The sequence below is a fragment of the Paramisgurnus dabryanus genome, chromosome 3, assembly GCF_030506205.2.
Source record: "Paramisgurnus dabryanus chromosome 3, PD_genome_1.1, whole genome shotgun sequence".
Lineage (NCBI taxonomy): Eukaryota > Metazoa > Chordata > Actinopteri > Cypriniformes > Cobitidae > Paramisgurnus > Paramisgurnus dabryanus.
The window spans coordinates 3,979,716-4,000,600 of record NC_133339.1 but is presented as its reverse complement, the minus strand read 5'-3'; the positions used below and the strand labels follow the sequence as shown (position 1 = coordinate 4,000,600).

The window sequence follows — 20,885 nt, the reverse complement described above, 5'->3', positions numbered from 1 at the left end:
ACCAATGTAAAAAAATCAGCATATTATACACAGACTTAATTAAAATAGGTAACATTTACATGAAAAAATACTAGTTAATGTCTTCTGATTTATTAATTCATTTACTTATTATTATACTATTTATGGTTTGTTGCTGTTCTTTTATTACGTGAGATGAGGGCACAAAACATTTATTCAATTAACGCACCCACTCGGTTTCGTTTGGGCAGCTTTAAAGCTCAACATACAACCACAAAACAGAAAAAGTTGGGACATTGTTTAAAATGTAAATAAAAACAAAATGTAATAATCTGCAAATCTCATAAACTCATATTTAGTTGCCAAAAGGGTACAGACAACATATCAAATGTTGAAAATGTAAAAAAAATACTATTTCATGGAAAATGTAGGCACATTTGTAATGTGATGCCTGCAACACCTTTCAAAAAAAGTTGGGACAAAGGGTAGATTTTGGGCTATAATGAGGTAAAACAATTAATTAACGATGTGATTTAAAATAGGTGATGTCAACAGGTGATTGCAGTCATGATTTGGTATAAAACCAGCACCCAAGAAAGGCCTAATCCTTTAGCAGCAAAGATGGGCCGGGGATCACCAGTTTGCCAAGAAACACGTGAGAAAATTATTGAAAAGTTTAAAAAAAGTATTTCTCAAAGCGAGATAGGAAGAGATCCTCTACGGTATTCAACATCATTAAAAGATTCAAAGAATCTGCCGCAATTTCAATGCGTAAAGGCCAAGGGCGCAAGCCTAAGCTGAGATCCCGTGACCTCCGTGCCCTTAAACGGCACTTTATCAAGAATCGTCATTCTTCCATAGCTGATATAACCACATGGGCTCAGAATTTCTTTGACAAACCTTTGTCAGGCAGCACAATACGAAACTACATCCACAAATGCCACTTCAAACTTTACTGTGCCAAAAGAAAGCCTTATCTTAACAGTGTCCATAAGCGCCGTCGACGTCTCTGGGCTCGGAGACATCTAGAATGGACCATGACACAGTGGAAAGTATTATACGGTACTCATTCATGAAGGCTCTTCCCTTTGTATGTAAGTTTCACATCAGGTCACCAAAGCACTTTTATACATAAAGCCTGAATGAATGCAACCAAACAATGTGACTCAATATCTGGCATTGACAAAGCACCTGTAACAATAAAAATCCTTTAGCAGTTCACAGCAAAAAGCATGCTTTTATTAGTGTTACTTATACATCTCAAATGATTTAGATAACACAGCAAACAATAAAATGAGAAACTCATCCTATTCATACTGATGGACAACAGAAATTAAGGTGTGTACTGTATTCATCATAATGATTTTAAATTGCTTTGTTATTTCTGCATGAATATGAATGTCATTTTTCACTGAAGATATTTTGTGATATACAATACATTCTGTAAATGTTCTTTGTCCTTTTTATATTTGTAGACTATAAAATTATAATATAGAATATACTAATATTCTGTAAGTATTCTGGTAATTTTGGTTCCAACCACTAAAGTTTGGAGCAGTAGTGAGACGATTTAAAAAGTCCAAGGTTTTAGAGAGCCAGGTAACAAATATTCAGAAACTTTTACACATACAAAAAGCATGTCAATACCGTTTCTGCATAATAAAAAGGTCCTTCAACGTTTCAGTTTAATTTAACCCACTTGTAACATAAAATGTTCTTTCGTCCCAAAGTTACGGCTCTACTGGCACAAGTTTGGTGGCATATGGTCTTTGAGGTGGAGAGAGTGGCCAGCATAGAAACCTGAGCATGAACTCTTGAATCACAAGAAACATCATCCTAGCCACCCTAGTTAATGCAGATCAATGCAGTTAAAACCACGTGTTTATAAAAGTAAACAGAATTGTTTTTCAATTACAATCTTTGACCACACAGTGGGGCTGTAGGCTTAGTAAATTTACTCAAACAGCCACTACAACATTACTTCCTGCTGATCAATTAATTTGTAAAAATCTAAGCATACGACTAAAAATGTTATATAATCCTGTTATCATACTCTTATAGATGAAAGAAGTTAAAACTTTTTTATTAGATGATCCCCGTCTGACATCACAAGGGGAGCCACATTTCAATGACCTATTTTTTCACATGCTTGCAGAAAATGGTTTTATCAAATCTTAGTTACTGGGTTGATATTTTTCATGATAAGAAGCCCAATTATTGCACCCAATTATATGCCAGTGCTTTGGTTATAGTTCTGTGTCTGTCAGAATTAGTGTTAACTGACAATAAATGGGGTGTGCTGTTACGACCTCACCTGTGCTTCTATAGTAAATGGCCATTCACGACACTCGTGCCAAAACAGTCCGTAAAATGTTGACCCACATCATGCAGAGCATTTCTGTCTATACAGCCATACAGGTGCCTATTGATTTTTTTCTTCCAGATATGTAATTAAACCAACTAAGCCATCCAATAATATATACTTGGGCAAGTAAGCATCCACCTAGCAACCATGTCAAACACAAGCAAATGAAACACCTTAGCAAACTATAAGGCCTTGACAACACCATGTTAATCAATCATCCACATGACCCCTAATATTGTTGTGGTGGTTTCCTTTTGTTGCCTTAAACCCAAGCAAACCAACAACTTAATTTGATTTCCCATATTCTAGATTTTAAAACCCAATACATCATTTCATAAATCCTGACACTTTAACTTGACAGTTTGTGCTTATAATTGTATGCCGTATTACCTTGACGTAAAATGGCTTATGTTATTGCTTTAAAAGCTGCTGTTAAGTAAGTGTCTGAAAGTTTTTTAACCCAACATAGCATGTTACTAAACACTGAGGGGCAGGCTTATCCTAGTCCCAGACTAAAATCTACGTTTGAGCTGCCTTAACGTATAAACATCTTGCACTGACATATCTCAACTCATTCCCCGACAACCTTATCAGGAAAGTTTCACAAAATTAATTTCTTCTTTAAATGAAGAGTTTGGTTCCAAAACGCAATAAATGCCATTTTTGAAAAAAATGAGTTACTGCCAGAATCATTATTATATCAGGTCAGTATTTAAAAGTAAATTCTAAATTTTACGCAAAATCCAATATCCGCCGTGTTATTCTGTCATGTTTTCTCCCTTTTTTCCCAAAACGCGATAAACGTCACTCCTCCTTTTCCACAGAATGCAATAAATCCGCTCCACAAATTACAGCGCACCATTCCACACAATGTAAACAAACAATGGCGGCGCTTTGAGTACACGGAATCCTAGTTTTCCTCATCTACTTTGTACTTTGTACGTGATCAACAAACTAACAAAAACAAAATAATACTTTAATAGCATTGATAAACCTGTGATGGTTTTCTGTGACGGGAAAGAAACGTAAGCCATCAACATCTAATAATTTACACGAGAGGCACTCGAGAGACGATCCCTTGTTCTCCCGACAGCATCAAGCTTCTGTCATGCTAACACATTGACCCCAGGGGATCTTATGAAAAACTTTACATAATTTTACTCAAAGTCAACGAAAATCGAGCAGGACCAAAACATTTTACAGTTGATCACTGTGAAAAATGTTAAGCGACGACGTCAAGTATAACCGCAGCAATGACAGTGTTCTTAATATGACAAAGTAAGTGTTTTGATTAATGCCATTAATGTTTATTTTTTTATCAGTGTATAACACTAGTCAACTAAATGAATATAAAATGGCAAAGATGAATGCACATTTATAAAGGCTATTTTATAATCCGTTTTTATAAAAAATCTTTGAAAATCAAGTTATGGATTTGAATTTTTTATGTTTTTATAACCTTAAGATGCTATGTGAAAGTTTGTAACAGAAAATAGTGGTGTTCATCTTGTCACTTTCTTGGTATAGAATTTTTTTTTTCCAAAATTTGTCAAAATGGATTTATTGCATTTTGGAACCAAACTCTTCAAATATATAAACATACAAATATATCAAATGATAAAACGGAACCTCTGCTTTCAAACAAACTAAATGGGGAAAATAGTTTATCCTATCTTCATTAGTTCTCTTTTTATAACTTCTAAAATATGGGTAGGTTGATTCAAAGATACAAAATTTTGAGCAAAACGCTGAAATATTTGCATTTATGTAAAGGAATTTTCTTAGAGATCAGATTCTGAACAAAGATCAAAACATATGCGGAGTTTAAAATTAATTTATTTTTCATGCTTCAGTTTTTAATAAATTGGGTAAGAGTGCCATCTAGTGAATAATAGCAGAATTACAGATTACCATAAAAACTTCTCATGAAAGCATCATTGGCAGTGAAATGTTTTCTCTTAAAGGCTCTCTAAGCAAATATGTTCGACGTCACTTGTTGTTGATATTTGAACTGTTTTCAAACAAACGGAGCGTAGCTAACTCCTCCCCCTCCCCCTCCCTTCCGTGCTTTCGTGAACGCGACCAACCCCCACCCCCAAATCCTTCTTGGCGTTTATTGGCTGTAAAACTTTGTTTTGTTTCGTGGTGCAGGTTTGGCCACTGTGTGTATATTGAAGTTTGTAGAGCCTGGGCTGTCTACAGAGATCGCGTTTTTTTACAGTTTGATCAGCGGTCAGGTAGCAAGCAGATAGTGAGGAGATGTGTGCTGTATGTAACAAAAAATGTTTTATGGTCTAAAACGCGTGAATTCGCTTAGAGAACCTTTAATTGACGAGATAACTCGTCAATGGCGGGGAAAGAGTTAACATATCAGTGCCATTGTTTTGTCTCAAGATGCACACAAGTAATGTTTTTTGTAAGGTTTGTTTGTAAAAACTACTAAAATGTCCTAATTTAACAAAGGCCTAGTCCTGAATTAATCTAAATCCTGTCCAGGAAATCGCCCCTGAATGTTCTCTGCTTTTTGTTAGGAAATGAATGCTGTCTTATCTATATTTAAAGAACAGCTCATTAAATGGGTTTTCAATAACTTGTGCTTGGGTGGGAAAAAAATCATCCTACAAAGCCCAAACATGAGTAACTGAGACCAACAATGCCTCGTAGCCAAGCCAAACTGCAGATCCAAAAACAATAATAATAAAAAACCTTAATACATAATGTGAAGCTTTAAATGTGTATTTCAAACAAACACATTTCATACAGAAAAATATTAACACATATTACTGCTAACAAACTTTAGCATGTTCCTCCACAGTACTGTACGTCTATCTGAACAACATAGGAATTCAACTTTAAACCGATATATCATTGTAAACCTATTTTAACATTAAATTGGGAACAAATCACAAAACTCACTACCTCTATTAATTATATAAATAAAATCATATTAAATTAAATGTTTAGAATACATATTAGAATCAATTCTAACGGTCTTCTCATATTATGTTATTGGTTTCAGACTGTAAAAGGGTGCAGTTATTTAACAATTACTGCTCTGTGCTGTGCTGTAGGTCTTTATTAATGGCTTCAAGGGTTTGACTGGCTCCCTGTAACTCCATGCTGAGCTGACTGCTTCTCTCCAAAACCTCAGACAGTTCAGTGATGCTGGCCTGCATCCCCTGACTGTGCTGTTCATAATAGTCAAACATCTGCTCCTTAACCTGCTGACATATCTCACCCACCTGCATAAACACACGGGAGCCGATATACAGCATACAACCCTCAACTAATGTATAATCAATCTGAGTATATATATATGTTTAAAACAAATTGTTCATACGAACATTTAGATGCCCCTTGCATTTGCTTCCCACTTTTTGTTTTCTGTCGTACTGCTAAATACCTTTTTTATGAGTTTCTCTTCAAAGCAGTTCATCACATGTTGATCCATGGCCCGTCTCTCATTGATCCTCTCGATAAGATCCTGTGCTCTTTTTCCAATATCATCGATTCTTGAATTTGTTGGAGACTGCACCGCAACATCTTCCACAGTACTGTTGATGGGTGAACTTCCAGTTGAGGATTTTGAAACGCAGATACCAGAGTCCTCACTGTGCAAGAGATGGAAGATGATTACAATCATTGTCAATAAACAAATAATCACATGATCTGATACATTATAACTAAGTTGGTTTAACTGGCTCACCTTTGCTGCTCGACGCTCTCATCCAGTGTACCATATGACAGCGTCTCACCTATTGAGTTATTCCCGTCATCTGACACCTGCATTGCCAGGAAGTTCAGTACTAATACTATATCACTTATCAGATCATTAAATATTATTAGGAAACATTAAATCATATTGGTTTACATAACTTATAACCTACCTTTGCTAATGGATGGTGATGATGACCTGCTTTAGGTGTGGACTGTAATGTCATGGACCCTAAATTTCCAAAAAACTGCTGAGCCATGGCCTAAATAAACACAATATATTGTATAGGAGTTACATATAAATAACATGTGTCGTCACACAATTTTTGTTATATATTTACAACAGTTTAAGATCATGGTAGTCTTGATTAATATGATGTCATGTTATCGATTGATTATCATATTTGTGTATCGCATTTACAATATTACAGTACTTCGACAATATTACATCTTATCGGATTACCACGATACATACTGTAACTTATCTAAAAACAATATTGTAACGTTAATATGGAAACTATTTTTTTGTTTAGTTTGTGAACAAAAGTCACATAAGACTAATTTCAGTCGACTTAAGTGCAATAGTGTCCACTTTTTAAAACGTCCGTTTGGTTTTTTGTTAGTTAAAATATAAGCATGGAAGTTCATTGAGTTCACGTGCCATGTAATTAGCTGGTTAGCAAAACCGAGACTGTTTGACTGGATTTTTCACTACATTAAAATTTACCGTCGAGTAATGTGTCTCTGAGGGATTTTTAATCGACTTTACGACTATTCACACGTAAAATTAATACAGGTGTGGTAATATTTCCATAAGTTTATTCAGCGTTGCTTACATTCACTCACGTCGACAGATCCCTCCAGACGATGCGCGTGACCTTCTCGCGAGCGCCCTTCTGAAGTAGTAAACGTCGCGTTGCTTACATAAAAATAATGCTTTGTTTGATCGGAAAACATGGGTATATTTTTTATAATTGCATGTGTAATTTATTAAAACATGCTTTTTTGTAAAAAAAATATTTTTGCTGCCTAAATATGAATATTTTTATATATATATTTTATATACAATAGTACATGGTTCAATTTGACATCAAGTATAGTTTCAAGGATTAGTGCATTTGGGATTTTTTAATTGTACACAAATATCATCTTGCAAAAACTTTTGTGCCATTATAGTGCTTAATAACTTTATGAACCATCAGTTTTCCATTACACAATTACTTTACATAGTGTGTTTTTGGGTCTTATTCCAGTAGGATTAAATGGTGTTGTATTGGTTCTTACCTAACATATAACATCCCACCAACAGAACCGAACACATACCAGCAAAGACAGACCTATAGTGTCTATTAAAATCAATAAATTCCCATTATAATCATTAAATCCATTAGAGTTTTCTATAATGGTTTCTCATGTTTTCAGGTTTCTTCTTAGTTTCCTCTCTAGAGAATCGAGCACATGATGTGTAGTACGGTCTCAGGTCAACATCTGAGCAATAATCCGTAAATGGAAATACATTCAGGCCTGGCCTGGCAACATAATGGACCGCAATAATGAGATGAATGTCGGAGGTCACAGATAATCCTCACCGTTACAGAGGCAGATGGATATACATGAGCAAAGCAAAACACGCACAAATGTCAAACTGATCAAAAAACCTAACTTTCATCCTACAAGTTTATAAAATGTAGCCATGGCACATTGAAAATATGTAAAAAGTATCAAAATGTTATAATATTTCTGACAAAAATGTTTTGATAAAATAATTCAATTAAGTTAAATATGATTTTTTCTTGAATTAGTAAAAATGCAGAATCACAACATCGTACATATTATTGGGCTACAAAAAGATCCAAATGTTCAAATGTGGACAAATGTTCAAAGTCAAACCAGGTGCCAGATTTAATTTAAACACTCGTCCCAAAATAGGAAACTCTCTGAGAGGTACAGAGAAGAGAACAGGATTTTAAGAGTCAAAATCTGAGATTTAGATATTATGAATGCTCAGCATTTGTTCACCTTATAAAATAAGCACACTGTCATAATACAATGAAAAGAAGAAAATGTTTATTGGAGACCAGGGTTAGTAATTATATAAGGTATGAAAAATTGCTATATATCTGTAGAAGTATAGTTGTTTGGGTCAAACACCTTTAATATGTGGTGTCTGTATATTTACCAAATATTTCTGTTTATTTGTGTTTTCGCTGTCTTCGCCTTGGTCTGGAGGAAATCCATGAAGAATGAGGTAGATAAAAGGTCTTTTAATGAAGTGGAAAAGAACCACTTACACAGGAGGCTCATCGTCTTCTGTCAAGCCATGGTGATTTTAAAGCGGGCCATTAGGAAATCAACAAATCCTACATGAGCTCAAAATGTTATGTAAGGGAAATACTGCTAAGCTGTAGCTTAAAATTTATTTAACTATATCCCCACAAAAAAATCCAAAAAATAAGTTGATGAAGATGCATAAAGAGTTCATCAGGTTATTGTTTTTATCTACTATGAAAAAATATTTGATCTTCATGTTACCCAGGAATAACACAAAAAAAATTTTTTGTCAATATAAAACTATAGTGATTTAAAAGTTAAGAGGGATATTTCACAATAAATTTTTAAGATGTCAAATACGTCTTTGGTGTCCCCAGAGTACGTATGTGAAGTTTTAGCTGAACATACCACACAGAAAATGTATTAAAGCATGTTAAAATTACCCCCTTGTAGGTGTGAAAAATGTTCTCTGTACTATGGTCCTGTCTCAAATGGTGCACTTCATATGGACTTTTCGGTATCGTGGCCAAAATACGACTGCAGTGCGCCCTCGTGGACTCGCTTCAAGGATCCCTAAGGTCTCTGCACTACATAATGTCATCAAAGACTGGACTTTGAGGAAGTCCACAAGTTTGGAGTGTGCCATTTGGGACAGGGCCTAAATGGCAGTGCGGTGGTTAGATTAAGGAGTGGTATTATCCCCTTCTGACATCACAAGGGGAGCAAACATTTTAATTTACTATTTTTTCACATGCTTGCAGAGAATGGTTTACCAAAACTAAGGTACTGGGTTTTACTTTTTCACACTCTCAAGGTTGATACAAGCACTGATGACCAAATAATAGCACTTTAATATAGAAAAAGTCCCCTTTAAAACATGCATAAAAATGTGTCAAAATGTTTCCATTCAGTTTATCATTTTCTGTATGTTTTACTATTAGACAGAATTGTATTTATATACCCATAATGTTAAGATTTTTTTGTATATCGTAATGTGCAAAAGCAAACAGCAGCTATCCAGTAGGCTACCTATAAAGGCTGTACACAATCCCAGTGACAAGCTAAAGGAACAAAGTGCACCAGGTCTAATTAAGCATTTAAGTAGAGATTAAACTGTTCCATGAATCAAGAACAAAGTCACAAACTTACTGCCAACAAACAGCCTAAGGGTTTTATGTAATGTCTGGTAGTTGTTGCATTGGGTTTATTTGCCCATTTTTACAGCATATTTAATATCAACTGCATAAAATATCAACGTAATGCTCTATCAAATATTTTTCAAATATTAATAGCAAACATGCACGTTGACAGATCATACAAATTTACAAAGTAAGTTTTTTGTTGATGGATGAATTACCATTAGAAATTACTTTAAAAAAATAACCAGGATGTCAGCCATAATAATAATATATTGGAAGTATTGCACAGTGTTTTATTTCTGCGAATGCAAAGCAAGATTAGTGGAGTAGACGGGAGTCAATAGGAAAACATGTCTTATTCAGAGGGATCACCATCTTCGTGGAATCCTTAACTTAGCTTGAATTAAGGGACGTCAGACGTGAGCAGCACAGCTATTATCAATTCAGTGTGGGCTGGATCAAGACGTTTATCTACCTCTATCCAATGATGAGCAGCGGATTAACACGGGTGGAAAGTGGGCGGTCTTGTAAATGTTGTTCAGGCTGAGAGCTAAATTTGCCTTCAGCCGTGAGGCGCGCGGACGTTGAGCGGCTTCAGCACCGCGGACAGCGCAAACTGTACTGACGCGCATGCGCAACACGTCCATTTGACTCTGGATTCGATTCAATTACATTTTTTTTTTCAATTCAATTTTATTTATTTAGCGATTTTCACAGTTGTTTATTTTTGTTCAAAATACAGAAAATAGAAATATCCTAATTCAATAGCCAAAAGCAAGTAAAGAAGAACGTCAAGCAAAATGAGTCTTGACGTAATAAATACACAACGTTTGTCGCTAAAAAACGGAATACACAGACAGCCGTGATAAAGGTGAGCGAAATAATATTTTTTTATATAAATAAATAAAAAATATTGATTAAAAGTAATTTAGCCTATACGTTAGATGTGCCTTTTAAATTGTTTACCACCTTCAGTGACTGCAATAACAATGGAGAAGGTTTACTATTAATAATGTTGTCTTTATTGTTGTAAAAATAAATAAATATGTATCGTTTTAATGCAATCTTTACATTATTTCTTTATAGATAAAGTAAACAAGTCTGTGCAATATCCAAATTAAACTACAACCTTAAAAATAAAGGTGCAATGAAACGTTTTTGGTTTCCCAAGTTTGGTTATTAACCTTAAACAAATACTATTCTAACCTATATCATGAATGAGGTTACCAGTCCTAAATGCAAATTGAACATCTGATTTTTTTCTTTTACAGATTAGTATACAAACAGAAATCAATTATTGAGAAATACATTGAGAATAACACTCATGGCAAAACAAATGCACATTGAAAATAAACTCTGCCTTCTGAGATGGATTTGGTATTAAAAGAGAGACTGGTAATGAATTCACTCAACGTTACAAGTATCGATTTTACGGAAAAGGCTGGACATGCTTTTCAATACTCTTTCCCAAACGAGGAGCCGATGTTTAAAGACTACAAGCCTGTGGCTAGAGATCTTATACCCTTACCAAAAGGAGTTTTGTACCTTTTAATGGCAGCACTGGTCATTGTTGCAGTCGCCTATGCAATAGTTGGACATCTGATCAAAGACCTGGCAAATGATGTAGTAGGTAAGATATGTATCATTCTGCACTTGAATACTCTTTGTTAAAGGTGTGTGTTGGAGTATTATGTTATAACATTATTTATCCCTCTTGACAGACTGTGTGCTTGGCCCTAATGAAGAAGATGAAGATAAAGACAGTGACTTGACAAGCATCAGACCCAGTCACCTACCCATAGCCTTGACTCTTTCCCATTCAAATGCCTTTCACGTGTGGGATCAGGATGATGTGGTTATCCCCATATCATCAGACGACAGCCCTCAGCTCAGCCCTCTCATGCTGACCACTATCCCTTACATTCCCTCTTTCTTCCCAACATCCACCACCAACAACAGCTCATCTGTACCCAACAGTCCTGGAGCCACTTATACCATTTCACGAGAAATCTGAGAGAAAATAAAAGTGAAACTTTAAAGGGACGGGTGAAACATATGGTTGATTACTATATACGACAAGCAATGGGTCTGTAAAGGAATGCACTGCATGGGTCGAGACCATAAACAAGCACAGGATTCATGGCCATCAAGAGACACCTCAGTACACATTCATTATGTGCATATCTGAACATATATTTGTTTTTGGCTGGTTTTATTAAGATCCTGAACCAGTAACATGTATACATCATCCTCCAAAATTACTTCCCGACATGGAATTCATCACTGCGTGCATTCCTTGGGAATCAAACCCTACGACCTTCCCTACTTAAATATATCCGTCTGGAACCCAAAAGCATCTTTTTACAGCTTTTCTCCGTTTCATATATTTTCTTGCCAGTTTTTGGATTCAGAAAGGTCGTTTGGAAATGCAAAAGACGTACTGCTTGTATGTGCGGTTTTTTAAGGCGATTATAGAAACTCCATTATAAGCATTGCTGCACATCATCACAAGTTAACCCCAAAAGGAGGATTAATTTACAAAAAAAAAACATCAGGACTTGAAATGCTTGGCATTACATCCTCATTCAGCATTAATGACATAACTGCAGACTTACAGCTCAAATAAAAGAAAAATCTCATCAGTGTCAAGCGGTCTCAAAAGGAGCGTCGCTTTACAGGACGCTTGGAAATCAGAACAGGGAACATTTGTTTGGATGGATGCCTAAAGCAAAATAAATGAAAGGATCAAGAAGCTTACTGGATGATTGAGATGGGGCCTTTTGGAAATTGGTGATTCATTTGAATGTTGGATCTAAATGTCTTCAAACATTTCTTGGGGATGGTTTTGAAAATCACATGAAAGGCTTTCACACCGGATGTGACTCTCTGGCGCATTCATTTTAATAATTGGTCCCTGTACATTGTGTTGCTGTCCAGTGTTTTTAAGCAATTATGGTGTAAGGCATTTAAGCATTGAAATTCATGATGTTATAAATGATCACAATTACTGTAAATAAAAAACTGTGATAACCCAATATTCCTTAATATGTAACATTAATATACGTAGCATAAAAAAGTGACCCGATTGCCAAGTATGGTAAGGTGCAATGCCCATGGGCACCACAGTCGCTTCCAGCCTTCGGGTTACAACTCCAATTCTCTGACCATTAGACCACGACTCCCCCTTACAGCGTGGTCTCTCATTAAAAACTGAAAATGAAAACGGAGAATGAAAAATACTAGTGAATTTTATTTCCGGTGGTTATTTATTAGAAACCAGTTTTGGCATTTGCAAACGTTAAGCTGTGACTACACTAAGGCTGATCTCAGGCTATTTCCAATCGACAGGGCATTAGCTTGACCCGGGCACTTAAGATGTTACGACACTTAAGTAAACAAGACGTAATCCTTCACAAAGGATTCCCTCAATCTCTCATCTCCTAAAGAGCAACCAGTGAGCAAAGACATTTATGTTGAAGTCCAAATACTACACAATACTTCCAAACAAACCCTTTAAATCAGGACTGTGTTCATATGATATATAATAATGTATATATTGTTTTACCTTATAGAAGTCACACAAAATGCAGCTTTAAGAAGTATAGCACAGGAGTCTCGAGAAATTTTTAAATAAGGGAAAAACAATGATACACACTCCAAAAAAGTTTGTTTCATCCAACCATTGGGTCAAAAAGGGACAACCGTGGATCAATTGTAATTTTGTTGTTTTAAACCATTGTTTTCAAATCTAAACATTTTCCGGGTTGATTTAACCCAACGGCAGCGTTTGTCACTTATTGACCCATCCATCCAGCATGTTTACATAGACCAACAATAAAATGTTACACTTAGTGGTCCAACAAAGAAATATTGGGAGAAAACCGATTAGGAAAATTTACATGAAGGGCAGAAAGCTTAGCCATGTTCACTGGATTTACACAATTGACGTACAACCTTCATTTAAACCTCAACAATAGATATCTTAAAAGATGCAATTTTCTACTTGTTTCTGATCTTACAGTCTGCAAACATTTACAAAGAAAAGGACCCAGGATTCCCAAACGGCTATGGTTTCATTAAAAGCATTATTAAATGACTTCAATAGTGACTTGAAATGTTTTTAATTAAGCATATATATAGTAGAGGACTTCAATAAGTTTTATTGTATTACAGGCTGTGGAAAAAATCTGTGTGGCTCTTTAAACAAAGCTCTGATGATAAACGCAAGACTAATCACATTATTTAAAATCATCAAATATGATACGGTTGATTTCTGGAGATCTTGAGTGGTACACAATATCTGTGGGTTGTCAGATTCAGATTCACAAGTGAATCGTTTTTTCTTGTTACTCGAATTCCTTACAACTTTGATGTCGGCCAACACAATCCTTTCAAACCTAATGTCCGAGGAGAAGAATGTAAATCAGTGTGACTTGGTAACAATGGAGTCCCATCAAGACGATCAATGAATCCATATGCATTGCGTATTTCGACAAGCCTTTGTGAATGAGTAATCCTGCATAGAGAGACGAGTGTGTATAGTTTAAGAGTCCAGTCGACATATAGGGCTGTCGTAAACCATCTGTAGGTTGACTTTGTGCCCCACGAGCTCTCGGATGTTGTTGATGCCATACTTGATCATGGTAGGCCTAACGGAGGGCAAAAAAAAAGATAGTTATTAAGGTATGAGAAACAAATAGGCATATATTTAGCTGTTTTATGTGGAATAACAGATTGTCATGATGTATAAAGTTTATGTATTGAGTGTTGACTTGCCTCTCTAAGGACAGACCCCAGGCGATGACAGACACGCCCTCCGGCAAACCCATTGGCAACAGCATTTCAGGCCTGAAGACCCCAGAGTTCCCCACCTCAACCCATTTCTTTAAACCTGAGAGAGATTTAGTTTGTTAGGTTTTACATTATCAAGCTACAGTTCAAATGTTTATATTTTCTTTTTTTTTTAGATATTAGTGGAGTATGTGGAAACAAGCACCTTAAGTCCCCTTTTCACTGTACACGATACACGACGGCCAATTAAGAGGAAGTCAATTATTTCCTATGGAAAGTTGCAAAAGGATGACCATCTGCGGAGGAGTAATTTTCGGATCCGTTTTGGCTTTGGATACGTACCAATTTTTTTTCTTTTGCGACTATACGGCATGATACACACTTTACATTCGTTTACAAAAAATTGCCATTTGGTTGGACTCGGGTCTAATTTTGTCGGGTTTGTCTTCTGTCGGGTCTTTCTTTGAAAAAAAATATTTATGCACGTCAGGTTCAGGAAAAAAGTGATCATTTCGAGTCGCATACATTTCTTTGGACCGAGAAGACCTCTAAAACGAGCTTCTTTCCCATGTTGGCAAAGATTTACAATTAAACAAAAATTTCATGACGACTGCGACAAGGGGGCGAAACTCTGACAGCCGTGTCCAAATATCATGAACAATGGAAAGGCGGCTTTAGTATATAATATAATAATAATAATAATAATAATAATTCACACAGTTCTGCCATTTCTATTTGCGCTATACAGACAGACAGACAGACATCTTTACCTTCATGATAGCTAAAAATCTCCATGCTAGGTTCAGTGTAAGGATTGTAAGCAGGCTTGAAGCGTAATTTTGTAATTCCTGAAATAAAATATAAAACCATAATAAATCACAGATTGTCTAAAAATTCAACATCGAGCAATTCATCCGTTTTTTGATGAACACTTCAGTAGGGTATTTATCATGCTAAATGACACAACTTGTACACAAAAACAAATCTTATAAATCTTACATTTTTGCATATTGGGAGAGACGTTCAACTAAAGTAAACTAGTTAAGTAACTAGTTATAAATACCTAGTTTGGTAAAGAACTGGTGCAGAATGCCCATGAGGTCACCCAGGGTCAGACCATAGTCGGCCACCACGCCCTCGATCTGATGAAACTCTGCCAGGTGAGTCGCATCCAGGGTTTCGTTACGGAAAACTCTATCGATGGAAAAGTACTTCACTGGTGTAAACTTCTCCTATAAGACAAACAAAACCACCAAGATCTCAAACACTGCTTGCTATACCTGAACTCCATTGTTTTTATTAAACATTGACAGAATGCGTGTGCTTGCTCACCTGCTGTGCGAGTTTATACAGCATCCGAGCGCTGACCGCTGTGGTGTGTGTTCGCAGGATGTTCTTCTGAGCCTCTTCAATTTTCCAATCATACTTGTACCTTAAAATTCATATGAAATGTTATAATAATAATACATCTAATACACAGTACAGAAAGAAGGAAATTTTTATATCGCACATCAACAAATTTCACATCTTGATCGTCTTACCCTTGTGATCCGTAACCACCTTCAGAATGAACTTTCTTTACTCTTTCCAGATAGTCGTGAGGAAACTCGTGAGCCAGTGCTGGATCTAAAAAACACAAAAATAAGCTTTGATAGCAAGTGGTATAATCTTTCAGTTTATCTTTGGACTTTTGAGTTTAGCAAATCTTTGGCACAGAGGTGATCATTTAATTTACCAGAAAGGAAAAAGGTGTCGTGTTGGTCTCTTGCTGGGTGCTGCTGGGGCTGAAACAGGGAATCAAAGTTCCAGAAGGAGCTCTCGATATAGTTATTAGTGGGCATTTCTGTGAACCTGTGATTGACAGACATCATTAATATGTTAAATAATGAGACTTCACAAAATAAGTAAAGATTTATGGCTGAGGTTGAGGTGTGTTAAGCGTAATGAACCGACCCCATCTCGAGGAAGATCTGTCTGAACTGCGTCCGGACCTTCAAGAGCGGATGCAGGTGACCGCAGTCTAAAGCCACGCCCATTGCTTCAAAATTATAGGGCTTAAATTTCTTCTCCTTCCAGCTCCCACTGAGAAGCACAAAAAGACCAAAAGAAAACAAGATTCAAATGAGACACAGGTAAAGACCAGACAAAGTCTTACTGTGCATACCTGAAGGAAAATGAAAGGAGATATATGCAGACTAAAAAAATATGTCACCTGGCGATCATCTCTGGAGTGAGTTCTGTCTCTGCTTTTGTAATGGTGGTACTGAAGTTGCTTCCTTTAGCTATGAAGTATGACTTAACCGTCCTGAAATAACAAAAAGGGAGAATAAATATATCAGAAAAGCATTTCGCATTAATAAAATAAACGAGAGAAAACGTTTCATGAGAATGTTTGATTCTAGGTTGCATGTAAAAAAAAGAAAAACCTATGGCGCCTCCTACTGATCATGATGAAAAACAACACAAAGCTTCACAGGCACGGTGCTGTCACATAACCCATAATAACAACTAAGAATTATTTAAGTTAAAACAAATTGCACACTTCTTAGGTTTCCTGCAATCTGATGTTGTGTGTGATATACATACTGTGCTCAGTCCTCCCAAAAAAAATAAACAGGTATATTACTATCAGGTGTAAACAACAGATGTATGTATTAAATATGGTCTGTGACATCACACATAGGTTTCTGAAAAGCATTTTGAAGCCCAAAGTGGGCGGAGCCGGTGGTCGCCTTTTTTGTGAAGGACTTTTGATAGAGATCAGATGCAGAGTCAAAACTTACACTGACATACAGCTGTTTGCCCTAGGGCGATACTTCCGGGTTTTATAAGTTGCGGATAATAGAGGTATTGTGGAAAGCCGGAAATACTCAACATTGGCAGGGAAGTAACTCGTCAATGGTGGGGAAAGAGTTAATTATGCAGAACTTTAAGGCTTAATTTAATTCAAACAAATGAGTTACAAAAAATTCACCCACTTTACAGTTGTCATGATTGGCCAATTTAACTATAGAGGCTGTAGGCTTTAAAGTTAGGCATTTTAACATGGGGGGGGGTCTATAGGATTCACTCCCTTTTATAGCCTGTCTATAATAATAATGACACATATATAATAATATATATGTCAATAATATCAGGTGTAAACAGGACTATGTCTTACACTTCAGCAAGCAGTTTTCGTTTCTTCAGTTCATTCTTTTCTTTCTCTTCCAGTTTTGAGGATTGTCCTTTCTGCACCAGCTGCAGTTTCCCTCTCACTGTGTCTTCAATAGTTTCCACCTAAAACATGAGTTCATAACACAGTAAATTACTGTTACATTCATGCATTTATAGATTTGATTCAATGTTATTTGTTTATTATATAAAATCAATGCTGTGCAATAATGTAAAGATTGACTACTTGATATAAAACTCACGGTTCTGAAGATTCTGGGTCCTCCCTCATGACCTTTATCCAAACGAATCCATTTGTTAGACATGGCCTTGCTGAATCCAACCTTCCCGCTTGGCATTTTCTAAAAACAGTACAGTAAAACTGAGATATTACAGGCTTCATTTGTTTTAAAACATTTCAATATATGGGCATTTTCATGCAAATGTCAATCTTATCGTGAAAAATAAAGATTTTGACCGAGGATTTCAACATGCTAGTAGCTCTGATGTCAATATTTGGTGGTTTTATATACCCATGTGACATCTCTTTAAAAGTTTCTGAAGCATTTATTTAGATTTTTGATTTTCCATAGTTGTCGGGTAAGGGCCGGTTTTACAATAGTCATCCATAACGGTACATATTATCCTAAATCGGCACAAGAACATTAAAATGTAATAACTTTATACAGGGTTCCCACTTTAAGTCAAATTCCCTGACTTTAACTGACTAAACAGCTGAATTCAATGACCTATGTCTGGGATGCCATGAGGTGTGAGCCTTGATAATGTAGTGTACACGGTGAATTTATAAAAATGTACCTTTATAAAATGTACGACAGTACAAGTCGATCATTATTTTAACATAAACCTATTCAGGGACGTACAAGACCATCTGTCTGAATGTTTACGCTTAAGTTACATATACTTCTTAAAGTATTTAAATTAGGGATGCACCGATAGGATTTTTTTGGGCCGATACCGATTTAAACAGACAACTTCTGGCCGATACCGATGCAGATATTAAACACTTGTATACAATACTATACAGTTGGTCTATTAGCTAGTTTATTTCTGCATCAAATTATTTTTACTGAACATGGATTTGATCCAATTAACATTCAACTGACCAACATAATAAGAGAGGCACAAATTAAGCTAAAACTAATATAATAAGACAGCATGACAACCTTCAAAGGCGGTTTTTACTATTCAGCAATTATTTTATTAACAACATTAACTAATTTTTTACATATAATGGATTTTTTTTATGAAGTTAATTAATAAACAATCGGTATCGGCCTTTCTCGTGCTATTGCCGATATGCCGATGGTTTCAAATTCATCAAAAATCGGCAGATAAATATCGGCGGCCGATACATCGGTGCATCACTAAATTATAATGTATATATAAATCTCTCTTACCATGAGTTCATTCTGTGGCAGACCCTCAGCGGGGATGGCATTGAAAACTCGGGCTTCATGACTGCCCTGTTCGGCGATCTCAGAGCCTTCTCCTGTCAACTCCCAGTGTTTAGAGGATCTCTGTTCTGCTGTTATCACCTGTACACATCATCCACCAATCACAAAGCATTCATATTAGACAATGCACCAACAAAAAACAATACAAATTCGAATGTTTTCCATTACAAAACCATTATGAAACTTTCTTACCATTAAAACCATTGCAAAATTCCTTAACGTAGTGTGTTCTGGGTCTTATTCTAATAGGATTTTGTCTATTGGTTTCCATCCATCAGATAACATCCCACAAAAAGAACCCAACACATTACCAGTAAAGACCCATTACAATTTCCATTAAGACAAATACTCATAAAATCCCACTACAACCATTCTATCCATAATAATATCTGTGATGGTTTATTTTGGGATGTAGACAGAAATTCAGACGTAAAAACATCCATAACTATATTTCAAGTACATTCGTAGCTACACATCATCGGGGTGGATAATTTCTACATAATTCAACGCTAATGTACTGCAATCTCATTATAATATGCCGTTCATACATTGAATGAGTCTCATTGACAGGGCTGTTGCATCAGCCGTAGATGTTTACCTCTCCTAAAGCCTGCAGACTCTTCACAGCTCCGACGATCAGCTGATGATCGAGACTGAGATTCGCTGCGGCATCCTGGCTGTCAATCCCGGAGTCTGAGGCCTCCACTAGCCGCAATAAAGACTCTAAAAGACCGGTGTCAGCCATGCTGAAGTCGCCTTCTGCTTAGATGAGGAACCGGAAATGAAGTCACGCAGACTACCGTAACTATAAGAACAGACACGCGCGATATTATAATTACCGTAAATAACGATGAGAAGAAGAGCTGCGTTTGACATAATGCAGTGCTGCGCAGACTGATCGAGGTATGACATCAGAGTACCGTGTAAGCTATCGCGGTACTTAGATGGCATGCTGATCCGTTTGCGCCGGTTTGCGCAGCTCCTCAGGAAGCCAAACACAAAACACACTTAGTAACTTTTTTTTTTTTGAAGAAGAAGAAGAAGAAGAAGAAGAAGAAGAAGAAGAAGAAGAAGAAGAAGAAGAAGAAGAAGAAGAAGAAGAAGAAGAAGAAGAATTTCTTGAATAAGAATCATTTTTAGCTTTTTCCACACATAGTTTAATATTATCTGATATTTCTATAATTTATGTTATTATATTTTTTTTCTTAGCCCCATACTCTTTTTTTTACAATTTTATTGAGAAAAATGTATAATACAATTTAAAAAAATAGTTAAACTTATTGTTTACCAAACAAAATTATGGTAACAGGGAAACACAATAATAATGATTAAAACTATTTTTTTATTTCAATGTTAAGACTTTAAAATATGAATGTTTGCTGATGCCAAATAAACACACAGAATAAATAGTGTTATCATAAAAATAAAAAACATTAAAACATTAAGTTTTCGTAATTTATATAGCACTTTTCATTGTTTTCTCATGCTTAAAGGGATAGTTCACCCAAAAATGAAAATTCTGTCATTATTTTCTCACTCTCATGTTGTTAAAAACCTGTATACATTTATTTGTTTTGATGAACATGAATGAAGATATTTTGAGGAATGTTTAATCAAACAGTTGAACTGTGAGCCCCATTCACTTCCATAGTAGGAAAAAAGAATACAATAGCAGCGAATGGTGCCTGTCCACAATTGTTTGATTACCAACATTCCTCAAAATATCTTCCTTCATGTTCATCAAAACAAAGAAATTTATACAGGTTTGTAACATAAGAAGAAGTAAATAATGACAGAATTTTTATTTTTGGGTGAACTATTCCTTTCAAATCTTTGTTTACATTTGTTAATGAGAAAACACACTTGTTAAATGACCCTTGTTTGGAAATTCCCATGTCCCTTAAAACTACAGGACAGACAGTAATATCTGTAGACATTGGCCTTGGATGGGTCATTACATGAAAGTGGGCATTTATGGCACAATATTTACCGGACAAACAAATGGATCTGGATCTG

The 20,885-nt window shown here is 35.8% G+C and overlaps 2 protein-coding genes across 2 annotated transcripts; both read right to left on the bottom strand.

Moving 5' to 3' along the window:
- Window positions 1–5,370: 5,370 nt before the first annotated feature.
- On the bottom strand, window positions 5,371–6,297 carry syce2 (synaptonemal complex central element protein 2). Its single transcript, XM_065277607.2, has 4 exons — window positions 6,211–6,297; window positions 6,030–6,106; window positions 5,727–5,934; window positions 5,371–5,565 (listed from the first exon to the last, which is right to left on the bottom strand). The coding sequence occupies exons 1-4, from the start codon at window positions 6,295–6,297 to the stop codon at window positions 5,371–5,373; spliced, it is 567 nt and encodes a 188-aa protein (XP_065133679.2).
- Window positions 6,298–13,748: 7,451 nt separating this feature from the next.
- Window positions 13,749–19,655, bottom strand: farsa (phenylalanyl-tRNA synthetase subunit alpha). The gene is made up of 13 exons (XM_065253039.2): window positions 19,468–19,655; window positions 18,813–18,950; window positions 17,655–17,753; window positions 17,399–17,517; window positions 16,451–16,543; window positions 16,192–16,320; window positions 15,974–16,089; window positions 15,780–15,864; window positions 15,571–15,670; window positions 15,302–15,470; window positions 15,009–15,086; window positions 14,224–14,338; window positions 13,749–14,096 (listed from the first exon to the last, which is right to left on the bottom strand). The coding sequence occupies exons 1-13, from the start codon at window positions 19,612–19,614 to the stop codon at window positions 13,991–13,993; spliced, it is 1,494 nt and encodes a 497-aa protein (XP_065109111.1). The 5' UTR covers window positions 19,615–19,655; the 3' UTR covers window positions 13,749–13,990.
- Window positions 19,656–20,885: the final 1,230 nt, after the last annotated feature.

What these genes read in the sequence shown, in the direction of transcription:
- syce2 (XM_065277607.2), bottom strand. Translation starts at nt 6,297, where the DNA reads ATGGCTCAGCAGTTTTTTGGAAATTTAGGGTCCATGACATTACAGTCC. An exon ending in GAGAGCGTCGAGCAGCAAAG is followed by an intron (nt 5,935 to 6,029) that starts GTGAGCCAGTTA and finishes TCTCTTGCACAG; the next exon opens with TGAGGACTCTGGTATCTGCG. An exon ending in AAGAGAAACTCATAAAAAAG is followed by an intron (nt 5,566 to 5,726) that starts GTATTTAGCAGT and finishes GTGTTTATGCAG; the next exon opens with GTGGGTGAGATATGTCAGCA.
- farsa (XM_065253039.2), bottom strand. Translation starts at nt 19,614, where the DNA reads ATGGCTGACACCGGTCTTTTAGAGTCTTTATTGCGGCTAGTGGAGGCC. An exon ending in GACCCAGAATCTTCAGAACC is followed by an intron (nt 17,518 to 17,654) that starts GTGAGTTTTATA and finishes CTCATGTTTTAG; the next exon opens with GTGGAAACTATTGAAGACAC. An exon ending in ACTCCAGAGATGATCGCCAG is followed by an intron (nt 16,321 to 16,450) that starts GTGACATATTTT and finishes TGTGCTTCTCAG; the next exon opens with TGGGAGCTGGAAGGAGAAGA.